The 21,232-nt window shown below is 44.6% G+C and overlaps 1 protein-coding gene across 1 annotated transcript in view; it reads left to right on the top strand.

The window, feature by feature from the left end:
* The window catches only part of zfc3h1 (zinc finger C3H1-type containing), a 42,816-nt gene that overhangs the window by 12,416 nt on the left and 9,168 nt on the right, over positions 1 to 21,232 (top strand). The window contains 18 exon segments of the mRNA XM_083974155.1: positions 997 to 1,188; positions 2,353 to 2,526; positions 4,499 to 4,642; positions 4,765 to 4,883; positions 5,442 to 5,585; positions 6,812 to 6,986; positions 7,704 to 7,838; positions 10,360 to 11,070; positions 12,082 to 12,191; positions 14,931 to 15,062; positions 15,148 to 15,269; positions 16,517 to 16,618; positions 16,715 to 16,837; positions 17,428 to 17,605; positions 18,327 to 18,513; positions 18,603 to 18,791; positions 19,702 to 19,939; positions 20,700 to 20,805. Of these exon segments, the coding sequence (XP_083830281.1) occupies positions 997 to 1,188; positions 2,353 to 2,526; positions 4,499 to 4,642; positions 4,765 to 4,883; positions 5,442 to 5,585; positions 6,812 to 6,986; positions 7,704 to 7,838; positions 10,360 to 11,070; positions 12,082 to 12,191; positions 14,931 to 15,062; positions 15,148 to 15,269; positions 16,517 to 16,618; positions 16,715 to 16,837; positions 17,428 to 17,605; positions 18,327 to 18,513; positions 18,603 to 18,791; positions 19,702 to 19,939; positions 20,700 to 20,805 (3,281 nt within the window).

The following is a 21,232-nucleotide window of genomic DNA, read 5'->3' as shown; positions in this document are numbered from 1 at the left end:
CAAAAGGTTAAAATACATTTTAAGTAGAAAATAGACAATATTACAACACATTACTAGTACTAATATATGTTAGGACAGGTCAGTACATTAGAGACAGACAGATCAGTACATTAGAAGCATGCAGTTAGAACATTAAAGGTGATTACATGTTTGGTTGGCTCTAAGCCATACCTTCAGGTGGCTCTTAAAAGTAGTCAGTAGTCATTTCTACTCTTCCAGTCAACAGACGGTTGCAGAACGCCCCAGATTAGAGAGGGAAGCCCCTCTGTGCAGTTTTCACTAGATATGAGTTCATCTTCCACATGAAAACAGTTTTTCAGCCAACTATAAACTCATAAACTCTCTTATAAACTTATAAACTCTTTCGTGACCACACTAATTCCTCAGCACATCCGCTCAGGACCAAATGTTTTTGGCTATTTGTTTACCTTTTATCTCACGTCGAACCGAACTATGTACGTTACCTAGAAACAAACGGTCTTCACGTGATTGAAGAGTGACTTTACAACGTGCTCCTCGAAAAAACAGCAAGTTTTTCCGCCGTTTCGTTCGTGAGTAGGAAGGAGGAGAAGAGAGCTGGATTTCTCCAAAAACGGAGCTCCCGCTCTAGTTTCAGAGAAAAACGCACTTTTGTGTCAAGTGGCAATCTGCTCATTTTACCGGTTCTCTGCAGTGTGGCGTCTCCCAAATCATTTCTACGGCTAAATAGGAGACCGATTATTCAGACAAAACCAAGATCACACAGTTTATAAAAAACATTATGTTTTGATTGTAGTTTAAAACAGTTTTACATATCAGATGACTACCATATTCACACACAGGGACCTGAGAGTGTCTATTATCATCATCTGGAGAAAAAAAAAAAAAAAACGGTTTTGACGAGTTTACTCGTCAATGGTCAAAGAGTTAAACACAGATTCCTGGTTAATGGTGGAGATCTATGTTTGTGCTGTTTGTCTCATGGTGTAAACTCTCTTTTCTCTCCCCCCCCCTCAGGACTTCTCCCAGCCCTTCCTCTCCCCCCTGCTGTCCGGTGTCCCTCCCCCTCCTCCCCCCCTCCCCCCTCCTCCAGACGATCTGGAGCCTCCTCCTAAACCTCCGTTTGCTGACGAGGAGGAGGAGGAGGAGATGCTGCTGAGGGAAACCTGCCTCATGTCCATGGCCAACAAGAGGGTGGTGACCAGCGAGGTGAGTGGGGCTCTGCTGTTACCCCGGTGATGCTGGTGATGCTGTTACCACCGTGATGCTGGTGGTGACTAGAGGCTGACATTTTCTCGGGATTCCCGCGGGATTCGGGAGTCAATTTATTTTGAATCACGTGATCGGGACGTGACAGGAAAAATGTAAACGGGAGTGAACGTGACCGGGAGTCAAAGCGCCACATTGAAAGAAGCAGAAGCCACCAGCCAGGCAGTAGCTACATTAAGAACCCAGATGGTTTCACTCAGACCGGTCCAGAAGTTCAGTGTGTGGACCGATGCAGCTGCACTTCACCCTCAGTGATCACTCAGTACGTTTACATGACACTTGAAAAACCGAATTATTGCCTTAATCCGACTATAACTGGACAACTGAAGTGCAGGTAAACACCTTAGTCCGACTGAAATCGGAGTTGAGAACTCCGATTAAGACACCCAGATAATGTGATTGGAATTAGATTTTCTCCGTCATGTAAACACCTTAGTCGGAGTAGAACTGGACAATGCATGTGTTCATGCTCCACAACAGTAGAGACAGCACCAAGTGGAGCAGAGAAGCCGCCTGAACCCGGCAAAGTAACGAAAAAAACCCAACAACAGCGCCGAGTCAATGCATTTCACACAGCGCCACCAGCAAGAGTGTTTTATTAAAAAAAAGAGAGAGAGGGAGAGATATAAAAAGGAAGTCCGTATCCTATTCTCAGGGCGCATCCAGCCCAGACTGGTGCGTCTCGTCGGGAACTGCAGTTGAGAATTTATTATTAAGCTTATAAGTTGTTTATATTCAGTTTTTTAGGAGGTGACAGGAAAGTCAACAGGACAGGGGGCGTATTAACCTGCTGAAACTACAGGTGACGTCTCATGAGGGGGCGATGGACCCCGTCAGTTATTAGGTTTTCTCAGTTGCATGTAAACTGAGACAAGGACAGAAGTCCGACTTGACGCCAAAATCGAATTTTGAGTTTACATGAAGACTGCGTTTTAAAATAGAAGGAACGGGAACAGGACGGGATCGGGGAGTGATTTACTCGGGATTTGAACGGGACAGGATTGAAAAAACACTCCCGTGTCAGAGCCTCTAGTGGTGATGATGATGATGATGATGATGATGATGATGATGATGATGATGATGTTGTCATGGTTCCTCCTCCAGGACCAGAGCTCCAGCGGCCCCCCCTCCCCCAGCCGCCAGCCCCCCCCCGGCCTGCAGCAGCAGCCAATCAGAGGCAACCTGAGCACAGTCAGTCTGAACACTGTGTCACAGCTCAACATGGGGCCACGGGCCAAGTTCTCTAGAGGACACCACCCCCCCAGACCCCCGCTGGTGGTAAGAACTGCTGCATCTGTAGGAACATCTGCAGAAGCTTCTATTAGAACATCTCTAGGAGCATTTGAAGGAACATCTGTAGGAACAAACACCTGTTAAAACATCTGTTTCATTTCAGTTTAATTTATTTGACAAGGGACAATGTACATTAATAAAGCATTGTAAAAAACACATGTAACAAATGCACCCGAGTTAGATAAAAAAGCTAGTTTTCATCACCAGTCCCTCTGCCTGATGATAAAAGGCAACCTTAAGAAAAAAAAAGCAACAATGAGGTAAAATACCAAAGACATATTAATAAATATACATTTGTAAGACAATAACACATGTTTGCGGTGGCACAAGGTCGTTAATCAGTTCTTAGTGCTGCCGTCACAGGGCTTCAGCAATACATAGTATTAAGGAGCAGGATTCATTAAACCAATCACTAGAACTATCTGGTTACTACATATGGGAAAACACATGACAGAATACTCAATGCCTGACATAGTTAGTGCTCACATTGTTAGAACATCTGTAGCAGCTTCTATTAGAACATCTGCAGAAACAAACATCTCTTAGAACATCTGTAGGAATGTGTGTGAGAACATCTTCAGCAACATCTGCAGAAACAAACACCTGTAGGAACATCTGTCTGGCTGCTCTTTGTGTTTCTAACGTGAGTTCAACATGAGGAGATCTGAGCTCCATCAGAGCAATGATCAGACTGAGCTTCACTTCCAGACCAGGTTTCTGCAGAAGATGAAGGAGTTAATTTAGGCTCGATCGAGGAGAACAGAAGAGTCGTCATCACAACATGAGTGCCTGAGTCCACCTCAATTCTAAGGGTCAAACAGTAAAACTCAGATTCTTATACTAGAAATGGAACGAGACAGCAAAGGGGAGATGTGTCAACATCCAATTGGCTATAGTTGCATAAACATGAAGATAAGGATTCACACCAGCTAGATGTCATTCGGTGACGGAGAGCGTTATCCTCTAACTCTACAGCTGTGTCTGCAACAGCCAGAGAGTGAGATTGAAGACGCCAGAGAGCGACCGTGGCCTCGGCCTGTTCCTCAGAGAGAGAGGAGGGCAGATAACTGTCCCAGCAGGAATCTAACAGAAAGTCACTATGACACAGAGAATAATTTCACTTCCCTATAGATAGTTTGTGAAGTTAATGGTCAATCCCTCTAACACCTCCCTGTATGAGCGCCGTGTCGTCTCCTTCTCTCTTCTCTGAGCGTCACATGACGACGTCTCATCATCGACTTTATCAAACATGAAACTACAGGAGTCAAACTGGAAACTCAACCACACACACGGAGCTGCTGCACACACACTCATTATCTAGCCAGTAGAATATATTATATCTACCGTATTTTCCGGACTATATGTCGCACCGGAGTATTAGTCGCTTCTGTCAAAAAATACGTCATGAAGAGGAAAAAAACATATGTAAGTCGCATTTATTTTTCAAACATTTTAATTAATAGACAGGTCTTATATAACAGCCGGGGCTTTGTTTACACGAAAGGCCGACACCAAATAGTCTACAACAGGCCGGGTCAAAAAAAAGAAAAACAACTCAATCGCCTGGAGCAAACTGAGGAGGATATGATCAGAATGAGGAGGGATTTAGAAATAAAAGCCTCCCTTCCCTCTTAGCGTAGGCTATATTTTTGATATATAAGTTGCTTCTGAATATAGGTCGCATGGCCAGTCAAACTAGGAAAAAAACGCGACTTATAGTCCGGAAAATACGGTAGATGTAATATACCAGGACCCTTATGTGATGTTTTAATGACGTAATGGAACTGATACCGTTGTTATTGTATGACACAGCGCTAGGTAAACCTGGTTACCGCCCAACCCTGGTAGGAACAACTGTAAGATCATCTGGCATGACATAACTGTGTGTGTGTAACTGTGTGTGTGTAACTGTGTGTGTGTAACTCTGTGTAACTCTGTGTGTGTGTGTGTGTTTCAGCTGCCCAGACACAAGTCGGTGGTGGTCTCTCTGATGGACTCGGACGACAGCGACTCGGACCTGGACCCCGGCAGCTCGGCTCAGACCCACTCCGTGTTCGGAGGTCTGGAGTTCATGATCAAGGAGGCTCGCAGGACCGTGGAGGTGATGACATCACACCGCAGCGCCGTGACATCATCACAGAGGAGGAGGAGGAGGAGGATGATGAAGATGATGATGTAACGTGTTGTTGTTGTTGTTGTGTTGTTGTGTTGTTGTGTTTCCAGGCAGCGAAGCCTAAAGGAGCGTCGGGCTCGGAGAAGGAGAACAACCCGGTCCGGACGCCCGAGGCTCTGCCCGAGGCCAAGAAGGTGGAGTACCGACTGCTGAAGGAGGAGATCGCTAGGTAAGGAAAGGGTTGTTGCATAAGTTTAAAGTTGACATCGATGTTAAGTGTTTTTGTGGTCTGCACCCTGGAACTAACAAACTCTGGACAGACACGACCACTTTACTCTACAAGGATCAGCCATATTTAGCTGTTCTGATCACAAAGAGAAGGATAATGATGCATATTTCCATATAAAATAAATGTTTCTTTTTGCCAAATCCCAGATACTCAAGTAAAAAACTAAACGTCTTGTTGTTTAAATTCAGTTTGAACAGTTTAACTCAACTCTCTCCTGTTAAAACTATCGACATGTGGACTCGTTCAATGTGTTTAACGTTTTTGCCCAATTCTTTTTCATTTAATTATTCATCATATTTTTTCCATTCATTCTGTTTTTTTTTTATTTATTTGCTTAGTTATTTATTACTATAGTAGCTTTTGCATTGCACGGGTTTCTCTAGTTCATTTCTTCTTTGTAACTGTAGAATATGTTGCTGTTTATGATGAAATAAAAACCTGACAGAGAGGTCACCATGACGCGACCACTCACCTGTCTCTGTCTCATGTCCCCTGCAGCAGAGAGAAGCAGAAGCTGCTGAAGGAGCCTCAGCCTCCTCGTGGCTCCGCCCCCTCCGCTGCCTTCGAGGCCGTCCAGCTGTCGGGGAAAACGGCCGCTGAGCTGAAGCTGAGCGAGGTGGAGCAGAGGATGAACAAGAACAGGTGAGACGCTCAGACGCTGAGCCGGGGTCAGTGAAGGCAGCACGGATGAGAACCAGGGTCAGTTACATACGAGGAACACAGTTTCACACCATACAACAATCACAGCTTAATATAGACGTATTTCATAGAGGCTACTGCAATAATACACAAAAATATGCATTCAAACCTCAACAAATAACTTCAAAATGTTTAATTCTAACCGTTTTAAGACGAGGGCCGCCATGTTTTGATGTTGTCGTGACATCAAGTCGGAGCTCTACCCGAGTTTCCGATCTGTAATTTCCGAGTTCCAATGCCGTTCAATTCATTTTTTTTTTACAACTCGAAGCTCGTTTTTTCCCGACTTCCGAGTTGTTTTGAACGCAGCATAAAAGAGCAGTGAGGAACTCATTCATGACCTCCACTGTGTCGCTACTTTTTATTCAAGATCCCACGAGCAGTTTTATCCAATGACTGATCGACTGTGGGACACGACGTGCTTTTGTTCACAAAGTTAGTCCGCTTGTTAAATAAATAAAAAAAGCAATGTGAATATGAGCTGCACCAAGTATAAAAACATTTGGTGAACTATCAGACTCTCCTGGTGTGAATCCGTCCTGACTGAAGAAGTTTCCAAAATAATCTTCTTTATTAACGGCAGAAAGTTGCCGGTGAACCTCAGACCAACCGTACCAGCAGGTGTCGTAGGGAAGATGCTCTTACTTCAGGAAACAAAGCAAAGCAAAGGAAGGAACTGAAAAGTTGTACACGTTATATCTCAGTTTAAGAAAATGTTTAAAAAAGAAAAAAAGAGAAAAAGAAGGGAAAAAAGAAAAGATAGATAAATAGACGAGCTGTGTCCACTGCTATTTTGCTTGGTTTCATCATCTTTAATATTTTGAAATAGAGTATAATATTGGTGTTGATAGTAAGCCAATGCAATTATAACAATAGAAAGGAGCAGGTACTAAGTTTTCCTTATCCTGCTCCTTTTCATTTTTCATTCATGGTGACTATGTGTAGCTACATTATGTAAATACATGTGCAACCATGAATGAAATAAATCAAAATGAAATGAAATGAAACTCAGGGCGCAGCGATCAGAAAACTCAGGGACCGGATCGTGGTTCAGGGTCACGGATCGGATCAGTTTGGGATCAAGGGAGGATGATGAAGTGTTGACCTGTTGGATTCTCCTGTCCTCCCCGTCCTTCCCGTCCTCCCCTCTCTCCCCTCTCCGTCCTCAGGGAGCTGCTGCAGCGTGACGAGGCCGTGCTGCAGCACCTCGTCCAACAGGAGCTGAAGAAGAGAGAGTCGGTGAAGGCGGCCGAGGCCAAAGTGTCGAAGCTCCGGGAGCAGCTGCAGGCGTCGGAGAAGATCGTCAGCGCCAACAGGACGCTGCTCAAGAAGCTGCAGGAGCAGGTGAGGTGACCTCTGACCTCTGGCTAGTGATGTCACCGTTAGAGATTCTCTTGGTGCGATTATTGTCAGAGAAATGGGTTAGGGTTCACAATCAATCGCAGTATTAGAGTTTATTTATTTAGCACACATTTAAATTCAATGGTGCACGGAGGGAACGAAGCCGGTTGGCTCGTACATAAGTTCCACTCTTCCCTATAACAAATTACAACAAGACAAATTTCAATGGCTAACAAATAAACATAGAAAAAAAAGGAGATAAAGTGCATAGTGTTATATGAGCAAAATGAACAGAAATGAGAAAAAAATAAAGAGATAAAGTGCAAAGTGATTCAGTAACAAATAGAGACAATAGAGATAAGGTACAAAAAATTCATTAATTGAAATCATAAAAAGACAAAGTAAGGATGTGGGATATGGAGAGAGAGGAAGAGAGAGAGAGGAAAGAGCGGGAAATTCAAGAGAAGTTGAGATGTATTTTTAGCAGCTTTTTGAAAAGTGAATAAGAAGAAATGAAAATATGGGACCTCTGTAAGTCATATTAAACTAAAGGTTCCTAAACACCACTAACCCTTTCTGTAAAGTGACGGTGTTTAGGAACCTTTACGATTAAATAAATGTGGTGTTTAATACTGCGATTGATTGTGAAAACAAGTCATGGTGACATCCTGACCTCTGACCTCTGACCCCTGACCTCTGACCCCTGACCTCTGACCTCAGGTGCACCGCGTGGAGCACCGCGTGTCCATCAAGAAGAGTCTGGCGCTGCGTCTGGAGGCGGAGCTGAGCCAGGCCCAGACCGCTGCAGGGAGGGGGGGGGCCAAGCGCCGAGCCGACACCAACCACAGCAGCCAGGTGAGACGCAGCCAGCAGCCAATCAGCTCACAGAGCAGCTCTGAGGTCATCAGAGACTGGGACAGACACCTGAGGTAGTGACAGGAAGTGATGTTCAGGAAAGATTGATTAGTTTATCATCAATAACCAGTGAATATGATCATCTCAGCTCAGAGGATCTGGGAAAAAAGCTTAAAGTAGCTAAGACATTAAAACACTAAAAAGGCACAAAAACAATTAAAAAAGAACGTTTATGTGTATTTAGACATTTTAACTGATGTTTTACTGGTGACGTTGTGCTGATTCTCGGTGAAGTCAGGGGAGATTTTATTCTCTGACTTCACCGACTTGGAGCTCCGACTTCAGGCGGCGTTCAATTGCACTTTTTCAGGTCGGAAAGATCCAAAATGGAATTACTTCTGTATCAAATCAATCCAAACATATATATGTCAAACAAATAATAGCTTGAGAAAGAATAAAACTTTATTCAAGAGAGAAAAGCAAAAAACTGTAATCTCAAAAGCAGAATGTATAACTTGAAAACAAATTACAAATACATTCATTGGTCCTTTAATCCAGTGGTTCTCAAAGGTTTCTCAATTTTAGCACATTTTTTCCCCAGAATTTTCTCAAATTAAAAAAAAAAAAATTCACGCCATTGGCAATAATTTGAATTTACATCGACTAAAAAAGTAATGTTCTTCAGTCTTAGAACAAATATTTGTGTATTTCTGGTGTTTGTTTTAAACTTTTGTCATCTAATTTGTGTCAGTTTAGGGTCCTTGATGTAAAACAGTTTGAGAATCACTGGTTTAATCATTTTGATAAATATATTTTTCTTTACAGTTCACTTTACTTCATTTTAAACAGGGTTTTGCTCTTGAAGAGGTTTTGTTTGATAGAAAAGTAGTTCCATAAATTCCGAGTTGTCTCGAACGCAGCGTAAGTTACGTCACCTCCTGTTAGCTTCACGTGCCGCAGCTGGTCGCCGAGTAACCGTGGTAACCGTGGTAACCGTCACCAGGCGACGGTAAAACTGTCAACGTTAGTTACCGTTGGTAAACATTAGCTCCGCATGCTAACTGTCGATAAACGGCTGATTGATAGAGACGAACTAGCTGCTACGGCTAACGTTAGCACGGGAGCTAGCACTGGATAGCTAACGGCTCATTTGTATTATCTTTTAAAATGTATTTATTTATTTTAGCTAACTGCCATTTTTTATTATCTTTTAAAATAATGTATTTATTTATTTTAGCTAACTGCTATTTCTTATTTTTTTTTAAGTATTTATTTATTCTAACTAACTGCTGATTAGCACAGGTGTTATTAGCTGTTAGCTGTTGTGTAGCTCATCAGACTCACCTGTGATGAACTCACCTGTCAGAGGAGGATCAGTAAAACACTCAGAGCTTCAGGTTGGTTATTTACAAAGCTTTACTTGACTGTTTTATCTTTAATAATAATAATGTGACTTAGAGCTTGACAGGAAGCCTTGTATTGGTTTAGTATCAGTGCTGGGGAAGACTAGTCGATTGGTTCCCGGTGATTATTGAAAAGTGCTTTTGCTTGAAATTCCCATCCCTAATATTTATATTGGTTTGTAATCAGCTCACTAGTCTCAATAGACCAACTGACAAGTAAATAAAGGTGAAAGAAATAAAGAAGGCAGGGTTCCTACGCAAGTATGGAATTCGATTTTATGGAAAAGTATGGAAAATGGAAACTATTGTATGGAATTATATTTATCTGGGTTTAGTCTGATCTGAAGTTGTTTGGGTTAATTAATTTGTACGCGCTATTAGCTACAATCCCCTGGAAATTATGTGGTGACATAGATTCAGAATAATGACAACAAACGATTAATTGCATAATTTATTTATTTAACGATACACATCTATTCACTCAAATGCCACAAGTTATTTGAATTCTTTTACTGAGAAGTCTGGAAACAGTCTAACGTCTGTTCCTCCGGCCGGAGCTCGGCAGCTGCTCAGGACCTCACACTGCAAAAACTCAAAATCTTTCCAAGAATATTTGTCTTATTTCTAGTCAAAACTAATCTCTTTCCACTTAAAATAAGACTCATCACCTAAAAACTAACTTGTTTTTAGATCATTTTCACTTGTTTCAAACTCATTTTCACTTGAAATAAGTAGAAAAATCTGCCAGTGAAAGACAGTTTTTTGTGCTTGTTATAAGGAAGAAAAACTTGCTCCACTATCAGATTTTTCTACTTATTTCAAGTGAAAATCTGCTTGAAAGAAGTAAAAAGTGTCTAAAAACAAGCTGCTTTTTATGTGATGAGTCTTATTTTAAGTAGAATGAGATTTGTTTTGACTAGAAATAAGACAAATATTCTTGGTAAGATTTAGAGTTTTTGCAGTGCACATGTGACATGATGACAGTGTGATGGTGTAGTAACCTGGTGTGTGTGTGTGTGTGTGTGTGTGTGTGTGTGTGTGTGTGTGTGTGTGTGTCTCTCTCTCTCTGTGTGTGTGTGTGTGTGTGTGTGTGTGTGTCTCTCTGTGTGTGTGTGCAGCCGGGGAAGCTGCAGCGTGTGGACTCGGAGCGCCACTTCTCGGAGCTGAAAGCTCAGAAGCAGCGACTGCAGCAGCTGGAGTCTGAGTACGCTCTGAAGATCCAGAAGCTGAAGGAGGCTCAGGCCCTGAGGAACCGAGGCCCCCCCCCCCCCGACCCCCCCGCCGAGCTGCCCGCCGGTACCGAGCTACCCGCCCCCGCCATCGAGCCGCCGCTGCGAGCCTCCACGCCGCCGGACGCCACAGCGCCGCCCCCCCCGGCGCTGCCCCAGCCCTCGCTGCACGACCTCACCCAGGACAAACTCACCCTGGACAGCGAGGACGTCGCCGAGGCCGACGACCACGAGGCCGAGCCCCCGCCGGCGCCGCCAGAGGCCACGCCCCCCACACCGGCCGCTGCCGCCCGAGGCCCCCGCCGCCTGTCGCTGCGCCAGAGCAGCTGCTCCTTCACCAAACCAAACCTGGAGCAGCTCAGCTCTACGCCCGCCAAGGACGCCAAGGACGCCGCTAAACCCAGCAAGACGACGGCGAGCAGCTCGGCTCCAGCGAGCAGCTCGGTAGCGGCGAGCAGCGCTGAGCCGGTGGAGATGTTTGCAGGTCTGGAGCTGGAGGCTCTGAAGCGGCGCTACCAGCTGCAGCCGCGGCTCGGAGAACTGCTGCTCACTGAGCTGCAGCAGCTGGAGGGAGACCAGCAGCTGCCCCCCGCCCCACAGGTGAGGACACGGTCACCACGGAGACGGGAATGCAATGTCATGATGTCATCATGATGTATGAAGGGGGCGTGGCCTCCAAGTTTAATGTACAGAACCAACAGGGTTTACATTGATGCAGCACATCAATAAACACAAACAGTCAAAATGTTGTATAATTAAAATCTAGATAAAAGAAAAGGTAAATAAATGAGTCAAATATTATAACAAAGAGATAAAGAATAAAATAAAACAGCTACGACCGAGTATTAGAGCCACATTAAGAAAAAACTAATTTCACAGACTTCACAGAGAATAAAGTCATAATGTTAATGAGGCCGTGGAGCATTTTGTCAAGTTGTACAAACAGAGAGACACTTCATCTTCTTGCACGTCAGCACCACATCGTCATCAGTATCAGGACTGAACAATCAGGAAGAATATGCCAGAAAATGCAGAAAGAAGCAGGCGAACCTGGAGGAAGTTGCTGCTTTTTTCCTCATAAAATTGCCACTTTATTCTTGTAACAAAACTAAAAGAGAAGGGGTCCGCAACACCACATGGCCCCAGTGCAAAAAATGTATTAAATAGTCATGACGTTTCGAGCTGCAAGCTCTCTAAATTTTTTGCAATGGAGCCATATGGTGTTGCGGACCCCTTCTCTTTTAGTTTTCAGGCTTTGCTTGCGTTGGTCCAGCACCCACCCGACATGAGTTTTTGGATCTGCGTACTGTTTTTCATTTTCATTTTTGCTTTATTCACAAAACTAAAACTTTATTCTCGTAATATTATAACTTTATTTACGTAAAACTATGACTTTATTCTTGAAGTCTGTTGAAAACAATGTTTTCTGAGTGTGGCCCAAACTCTCTGTCGTAAAGGGCAAACGACACAACAACAAAAAGAGACTTCAGGGGAAAAACCTTCACGTAGCGACTCAGGAATGTGTTGCTCTGTTGTTGTTGATCAAACTGAGAGGATGAAACAGAGTTCATATCTAGTAGAGATGGTGATGATGTCATCTTGTCTCTGCAGGTGATGTCGGTGGAGGCGGAGCCAGCCAGCAGCCAATCAGGCGGAGCGGAGCTGAGACCCGTTCCCTTCGGACCGTATCACAGCCCGCTGCTCGTCTTCAAGTCGTACAGGTACGACACACACATAACAACACACACACACACACAGACACACACAGTAACACACACAGCTGCTGTGAAGCCTAAAGGAGCCTCCCGGTGTTTTACTGAGCTCCGGCTGTGAATCAAAGCGGTTTAATGAAGCAGCTGCTTTCATGTCGGAGCGAACACAGAGAGAGTTAATCGCTGCCAGAGCTGCAGCTGTGACCGGTTACCGCTGGTTACCGCCGGTCACATGACGTGTGTGTGTGTGTGTGTGTGTGTGTGTGGTCACGGGGCGTCAGCTGATTGATACAGGTGGACGTCGGCCGCCGTCATAGAGCTTTATTTAAAACACACAGGGAGACACAGCCGGAGGAGGACGGAGAACAGATGCTGCTCACACACACACACACACACACACACACACACACACACACACACACACACACACACACACACACACACACACACACACACACACACACACGCACACACACACACACAGAGTGGAGGCAATAAAAGGAGATGGAGACAATTAAAGATAAAACGCTAATTTAAATTAAAGCGAGTCAATAAAAAGAAGTGTTTGAAGAAGTGATATAAAAGAAGTTTAAACCCCGTTAAGCTGCGTTCACACCGGACCTTTTATTTTTGTCGCTGTCGCTCGTATCGCTCCGGAAAAAAAACGCTCCGTCGCTCGGCTGCAGTCGCTCGACAATTTGGCTCAGAGCCACAGACTCAGACGCATTTTGGCTTTGATGACGTCATGCCCACTGCCATGTGTCTCTGTTTACACCGGCACCACCGGGGTTACGGCAGCCAATCAGCGCTGAGCGACGAGCGACTGACGGCCGGAGAGTTGGGATTTCTCATCTCGAGCAACAGAGCGACAAAACGCTCCGTCGCTCCGAGCCCCAGCGATTATCGCCTGGGCGATTAAATGCTCAGTCGCTCGTTTGCATTGGTGGGTATTTGGAGGTATTTGGATGTTTTTTGGTGTGTCTTTTTGGACGAAGAAAGTTGGTATCCATTGACAACCATTATATCGACAAATACTGCTGCGCGGACCCCCCTTGTAACTTAGAGAAGGCACGGAGGACTCTGAAACTTCTCCCAGCTCTTAGTCCACATGAGGGGGAGGAGATCATGAGTGAAATTAGAATTTTGGGTGAACTATCCCTTCAACATGTAAACTCGTCGCCCGCGAGAAAAACAAAGGTCCGGTGTGAACGCAGCTTTACTCTGCTTCATCTCCTTGAGCTGCATGAGGACACACACACCGATGATGCAGGTGGAGGCAGGGCCGTAGCCAGGATTTTTGAAATACCGAGGTCATAGACGTGGTGCGCAGGGGGGTGGCGTCAGAAATTTGGGGCAATTTTATATTGAAAGGCTTCAATCTGGTGCACTTTGACAGATAAAAACTACACACATCATATTAGATTAATGCCATTTTTATGATATTATCATCACTAGTGATCATCCAGAGAAGACCCAACTTCACTGAATTCTGATGAGAACACACCACCTATTACAAACAGGAGACTAGCTCCTCACACTCGTAGCAGCCACAGAGTAGCAAAAATATTATATTATAAAGTTTAATTCCAGCTCGAAAAAAAAAAGTCTGAAATGCAATGTGAAGGTCCTGGTTGTTAACATAAAGATGAACAGGTTTCTAGGATGAAGTGTGCACTCTTTTTTTACCATAGCTATAGCCTACTATTTTTGGGTGACTTCCTTCTGGAGCGTCAGCTGTGTTCCTCACTTTGAAACAGGCCCAGGAAGTTTGTTTGCTTTTCCTTATAGTTACCACAAACATACATCTGACTGCTCCTTGTTGCAGCAAATTTTGGTTTGTGTTATAATTGGTTATTCACGTTGTTTAGCTATGTAGTATTTCACATTTCTATGCATATTTTTTATTAGTAAAATATTGGTGTCAAACTTCATTTCGGTTGTATGGTCTTCTTTGAATGGGAAAATATGAAGAGGTCTAGGTGAAATCAAAATGAGCCAAAAACAGTTGTATTTGGATGGAGTGAATATTATGACACAGGCTATTAGTGAAATATAGCCTAATTAGTTTTCCAAAGGTCAAATTCCACCTGGACATACGTATCTCTGATAATAAAACAGCTGCAAAATTGCTCAGGTTCATTTTTTTAGCATCTACTTTTACACAGTTAGCCTACACATTACTTATTCATTTGCCTGATATCCCATGATTCAAAGGTAGATTTTACTCTAATGTCATTTTTGTTAGTATTCTTACTAGGCAGAGATGAAAAATTTACATTTTCTACTGTAGCCTACTCCAGACATGTCTGTAGTAATCTCACCGGTCTTAGCTTTCTTTAAATAAATAAATAAATAAATAAAAAAGACTGAAATAAAACTAATGGTTGCCTAAACTTTACACCGTATGCTCTTTGTTAAATCTGTCCAAAATTTTTTAGAAACAATTTCAGAGTCTTTGTTTGTGAAATATTTGTGCTTGTGCACCACATATGCTCACATCTTGTGCATCTCCTGGGGGCTATCACTCGCTTTTTCCGAATGAATCGCCTTTTTTCCCGCGACCAGTAAACAAACACCAGCGTACGTGAGGGCGTCAACAAGAGAGGAGTCACTCAGTCACCTTGCATCTGTCCTCCCTAATACTTTTTTTTTTTTCATTCATTAGGCCGAAAAAAATACCTCAATGGTAGCTACGGCCTTGGGTGGAGGTGTATTGACTGTGTGTGTGTGTGTGTGTGTGTGTGTCAGGTTCAGTCCGTACTACAGGACCAAGGAGAAGTTGTCTCTGAGCTCGGTGACCTACAGCAACACTCTGGAGCCCAGGAAGTGTTTCTGCCGCTTCGACCTGACGGGAACCTGCAACGACGACGGCTGCAGATGGTGAGGTCACAGCCAGCCGAGTGTGTGTCTGTGTAGTGTGTCTGTGTAGAGTGTGTGGTGTCTAACGTGTCCTCTCACCCTGCAGGCAGCACATGAGGAACTGCACTCTGACAGGAAACCAGCTGTTCCAGGACCTCCTGTCCTACGAGCTGCCTCTGATTGGCTGCTCTGAGAGCAGCTCGGACGACGACGTCAGCTCTGCTACAGGTGAGACGCCACAAACTCACCTGCTCTCAGGCACAAACACAAAACACACACTGGATTCTTAAAGGGATAGTAGCATTTTTTTTAAAGTGGGGTTGTATGATCTCCAAATAGCCCCTAAGTACTTTAATTGCAGTAGAAGACTCTCTGCACTCCTCCCGTTAGCAACGCCAGCCCATAATAGCCCTGCCCAGAGATTTACGACATACAGTGTTGTGAACAGACCCAAAGAAACGGCCTATTTTCACGGCCTAAAAGAGGTTTTACCTGAAATAAAATACACAGTTCCATTGTTCACTATAATATAATTTTTTCCAGCCCTTCAAAGTGCAGGAAAAACACAGTTTTTATTTGGACCTAACCAACTGCTGATCGGCGGGTGCTAACCCTGGGCGGAGGGATACGTGAGTTGGTTAGGTCCAAATAAAAACTGTGTTTTTCCTGCACTTTGAAGGGCTGGAAAAAATTATATTATAGTGAACAATGCAACTGTGTATTTTTTTTCAGGTAAAACCTCTTTTAGGCCGTGAAAATAGGCCGTTTCTTTGGGTCTGTTCACAACACTGTATGTTGTAAATCTCTAGGCAGGGCTATTATGGGCTGGCGTTGCTAACGGGAGGAGTGCAGAGAGTCTTCTACTGCAATTACAGTACTTAGGGGATATTTGGAGATCATACAACCCCACTTTTTAAAAAATGCTACCATCCCTTTAAAGGTTTTGTCCTCTAAAGTACAACTCCAGCCTGACTCTGGTTAGAGTCCAGTTAGACTCCAGTTAAGCCAGGAACACACCGGCCCGACAGTCGGGTGTCGGGTCTCGTCGGGGAGAATGTGAAACCCCATAGACGGGCTAACAGGAATTATCATCGCTATCACCATTTCACAGCAACCGAGCCAATAACAGTAAAGCTGCTAAAAACTGTTTTTAATTAAGTTTAACTTTCACAGCGGCAGCAGCAGCCGCTCTACTGAGCTGATCTCCGGGGCCGAGCTCCGTCCTCATCCCGGGGGGATCCCGCAAGCTTTTAGAGGTTTACTGCTGGCTGGTTAAATTCTTTTTAGGAGATTAATGTTGGTCTCATCGATGAAATTTAACAACTGTGGCAGTGGAATTAGTTTGTTCGAATGAAAAGTGAGCAGAGCTGCTTCTGGGCTACGGACTGAAATCACCACATTTACGTAAATAAATAAATGTTTTACAATGAACCGATCAGTCTTATAATTTTTATTTTTTACGGTTGTTTTTTCAGAGAAGTACATGAAGAAGCTGTTTGGCGCCAACAAAGGTCGTATGGGCGTGGACCAGAAGGCCGTGCTCCTCGTCAGCAAAGTGAACGAAAGCAAACGTCACGGTGAGTCGGCTTCTCCCTCTAATTCTCCTGTCACCATGGAAACGTGCCGTACAGCCGTGTGACCTCTGACCCCCGGTGTTGCGTTGTGCGTTGCAGTTCCTCCGTTCACCACCTGTAAAGACGCGAGGCGGTGGAGGCCGAAGCCGTCGGCTCAGAGCGGCGCCGAGGACGACGGAGAGCTGGAGGCCACGGGAGGACACGTCGCCGTGGGAGGCCACGGTGAGGAGGGGAACACGTTACTGTAATCAGATTACTTTTATCAGTAACGAGTAGTGTAAGGTATTACTCCTCTGAAAATAGTAATCATATTACAGTTTTCCAAGCTCGTAGCAACTTCACCACACTCTTGACATGTCAAACTGACCCACGGATGTGTTAGAGAACTAATTATTATTTCTTTTTCTTTTTTTATACAACTTTATTGACAACAAGAGTATACACAGGACTGAATACAGTTAGATGAAATAAGTGTATACAACATTAATACACAACCAAACCATCATAAATACGCCAGGGGATGACAGCAAGACAGAAAAAACATAAACTTAAGTTAGAACTAATTCATCAGTCTAACGATCAGGACTATGACACATGAAACGTTAAACACAGCTGATCCATCGAAAATAATGACCGCTCCAGTTTATTCACTTACTTTACTACTAACGAGCCCCAACACTGGGAGGGGGCGGAGCCTAACTGAGCCGCAGCGTCACCGCAACATCTGGATGTTCCTCCTGACCTGTGTGTGTGTGTGTGTGTGTGTGTGTGTGTGTGTGTGTGTGTGTGTGTGTGTGTGTGTGTGTGTGTAGACGACCGTCCTCAGATCTGCCTGTCGGTCGTGGACGCCTGCGTGACGTCGGAGGACAAACGCTACTTCGTGAGCGAGACGGACGACATCTCCAACCTGGAGACGAGCGTGGTGGACAGTCCTCGAGACACACAGCTGTGGATCAAACTGGCCTTCAAGTACCTCAACCAGAACCACACGTACGTCATCCGCTGTGTGTGTGTGTGTGTGTGTGTTAGGGTCGTCAGATAAAGATTAGTGATAATATATTAGAATAAATCCAGCTAAATAAACTTATAAATTAAAGGGATAGTTCAACATTTAGTCAAATTGGTCCATCACCATAATCCCTATAGTCATAGCAGTAGGTTCGTTACCTTTAATTGTCGGTGCAAGCTGTTTTTAGAACGGTGGAGCAGAGACGTGAGCTGCTCAGAGCTACGCTACGGAGGCTCATTATGGGATTTCTTGGTTTCCCTCATCAAACTCATCAAATACACAATCCAACAACTCCACAACGCTCTGGTGGACAAGTTGTGAGCTGCACATTCACCACGCTATGAGATAATAACACAACGTTACCACACAGAGTTGTTGTAGAGACTGTTGATGAAAAACTGTCCCTGAAGGCAACGTGCATCAGAGGTTTTACATGAAAGGTACAGAAACACAAATAGTGTTAGCTTATCTGTGGTAGTGCAAAATGAAATACCTTAAATATTAAATACCAACCAGCGATGACGGTTCTTTAAGAAATCTTTGATTTTGTTACTTTATTCAGTTTTCGTATTGAAAATTGAGTATTTTCAAGTATTTTCCTGGGTATTGGTATCGAGTTTGAAAAGTTCTGTGTATGTGTGTGTGTAACTCTGTAACTGTAACTGTGTGTAACTCTGTATGTATGTGTATGTGTGTGTGTAGTCCGGTGTCGGAGTGCCTGGAGTCGGCCCTCAACACGCTGTCCCGGGCGCTGGAGAGTAACTGCGAGGACCCGGAGGTGTGGAGTCACTACCTGAGCCTGTTCTCGCGGCGCGGCAGCAGAGAGGAGGTGCAGGAGATGTGTGAGATGGCCGTGGAGCACGCGCCGCACTACCGGGTCTGGTGGAACGTAAGTCTGAGCCATGAATTTCCCTTTGGGGACAATAAAGTTGAAAGTTGAAAAGAGGTGTGATGTCATGTCTCCTGTTTGCACTGCAGTACCTGAACCTGGAGAGCTCGTTCGAGGGGAAGGACTACGTGTGCGAGCGTCTGCTGCACTTCCTGGTTACGGAGGCGTCGTCGGGCGTCTCGGACAAACTGTCGTTCCAGCTGATGGAGTCGCTGCTCTACAGAGTTCAGCTCAACCTGTTCACCGGCCGCATGGAGAGCGCCCTCGCCATCCTGCAGGTGAGACGGGACCGTAACTCTCTGAGGTCGATCTGATCTAGAGTCTAGTGGAGGCTGACTCAATTGCAGCAGTTCCTTAATTCATAAGCTTCCATTTGAGTCCCAGATAGCCTTTCTACTAGCTACTGGAAAGCTACAGGCTGTCTCCAAACAATGCAACACCTGTTGTGAAAAACTCCATGTTACTGTAACTGGCCTGATCAGAAACCATTCTATTTCTGGTCTCCCCAAAGTGAACAGACAGATAGAGAAGACCGTTGGCCACAGCAAGTGGGGCTTTGGAGATAGAAAGGCATCTTGGACTCAAATGGAAGCTTATGAATTAAGGAAATTTTCTATATACATGTTAAGCATAGATATTCTCCATAAAGTGCTGAAAAATAATCATTTACATGAGAATTTGTCTGGCGAACAGTACTTTTTTTTTGTCTTTTTTGGGATGTTGAGGGTGATATCTTAAAATTGAGTTGCAACAAACCCCAGAATCTTTTTTTCCTGCCTCCCCCTATGTGTCAAGATACTCTCTGCCAAATGTTATAGTTGTATGACTATTTATGCCATTGTAGTACCTAAATATTTGCATTTACATCATTTCACCAGCAAAATGACCCAAGAAAGGGGTTTTGTCCCCTGTATCTTTCCAGCAGCTAGTTGACCGGGTTGTCCACCCAGGTTTTAATCCTTCAAGTTCCTAGAGATCATTTCTGCTGTCAAACCTTTTACAACGCTCCGTGTCTGTTTTTTTGCTTTGCCCCCTGGGTATTAGGCTCTGAATCCAGACTAAACCTGGTTAAGATGAATATTCTGTTGCTCTAAACTGGTTCAAAATGAAGACGGATCAAAGATTTAGACGGTAACAGTGAGCCGGTCTGTGTTGATAACTCTGCTGGTTCTGGTCCTGGTCCTTTAGAACGGGCTGAAGTCGGCCCGGGAGCGCAGCATGGCGGAGCACCTGACGGCGGCGGACCGGGCCCTGGTCTGGCTCTCCTACATCCACCTGACGGAGTTCGACCGGCTGCCGACGGGACTCTACGACCCGGCCGAGTCCGGCCCGTCCAGACTGGTCAGCAGAGAGTCCTTCCTGCTGCCGTGGAGGACGGAGCGGGACATCAGCACGCCGCTGGACATCCTCATCGCTCTGTTCCAAGGTACAGACGGACAGAGGCTGCTCCAGGTTAAAGGGATAGTTCACCCTCATGTGGACTAAGGGCTGGGAGAAGTTTCAGAGTCCTCCGTGGCTTCTCTGAGTTACAGGGGGTCTCGGCGTAGCAGTGCATGTCCATATAACGGTTGAGAACGGAGCTCACTTTCCTACGTCCTAAAAGACACACCAAAAAACATCCAAATACCTCCATGCTGCTCGTCTGTAATGTCCGTCTTGTATCGAAGCCCCGACATGAGAAATTGTTCCAAAAAAAATTAAATAAGTCTATATTCTAAGCTTGTTTGTTTTGTTTAAGCTTTTTAACCCAGACTGAGACACTGGGAGCTTCCGCTACAAACAAGCTTAGAATATAGATTTGGAACAATTTCTCATGTTGGGGCTTCAATACCAGAGGGACATTACAGACGAGCAGCATGGAGGTATTTGGATGTTTTTTGGTGTGTCTTTTTGGACGAAGAAAACCGTCATATGGACATGCACTGCTACGCTGAGACCCCCTGTAACTCAGAGAAGCCACGGAGGACTCTGAAACTTCTCCCAGCCCTTAGTCCACATGAGGGGGAGGAGATAATGAGGAATATTAGAAATTTGAATTTTGGGTGAACTATCCCTTTAACTCGTAACTCTCGTAAAGTCTAGTCTCGTGATATCCCATCCCATGCGTTCAATTGCACTTTTGAAAGATCTGAGTTGTGACTGGTCTTGAACGCATCATAACCCCGTCTCTCTCCGTCTCTCCCTAGACGCCGTCCAGCAGTGCAGCGACGAGGCTCTGTCCCCCGGGGAGAGGACGCTGGCCTGTCTCCCTCTGCACCTGAACCTCATCCACCTCAACAAGCTGCTGCACAGGTCAGACACTCAGAGGCTGGTGATGTCCAGAGATGGACAGAGTACTCCACCTTAGTACTTGAGTTAAGAGTACAAATACTACTGGTCAACATTTACTCTGTTACAAGTAAAAGTAGCTCAGTCCACATGTTACTGCAGTAAGAGTAAAAAAGTACATGTTTTTAAATCTACTTTAAGTAAAAGTACGAGTAAAACCTGCCACACACATAAAGATTCTCTAAATCTCAACCAATTTTTTATCTGTGAGGTACCCCAGACATGAAGATAAAAAATCTGTGATTGAACAGTTTTGATCATATTGTGTGTGTTGTGTTGTGATATTCCAAACACAGCTCACCACACATTAAGATGTTTCAGAATCTTGACCCTCTGGTCAGAAAACTCAGAAAGAGATCCACAACACCGGCTCTCCACACACAAGATGACT

The sequence above is a fragment of the Trachurus trachurus genome (genome assembly GCF_905171665.1).
Source record: "Trachurus trachurus genome assembly, chromosome: 6".
Lineage (NCBI taxonomy): Eukaryota > Metazoa > Chordata > Actinopteri > Carangiformes > Carangidae > Trachurus > Trachurus trachurus.
This window is presented reverse-complemented; position numbering and strand designations above follow the sequence as displayed.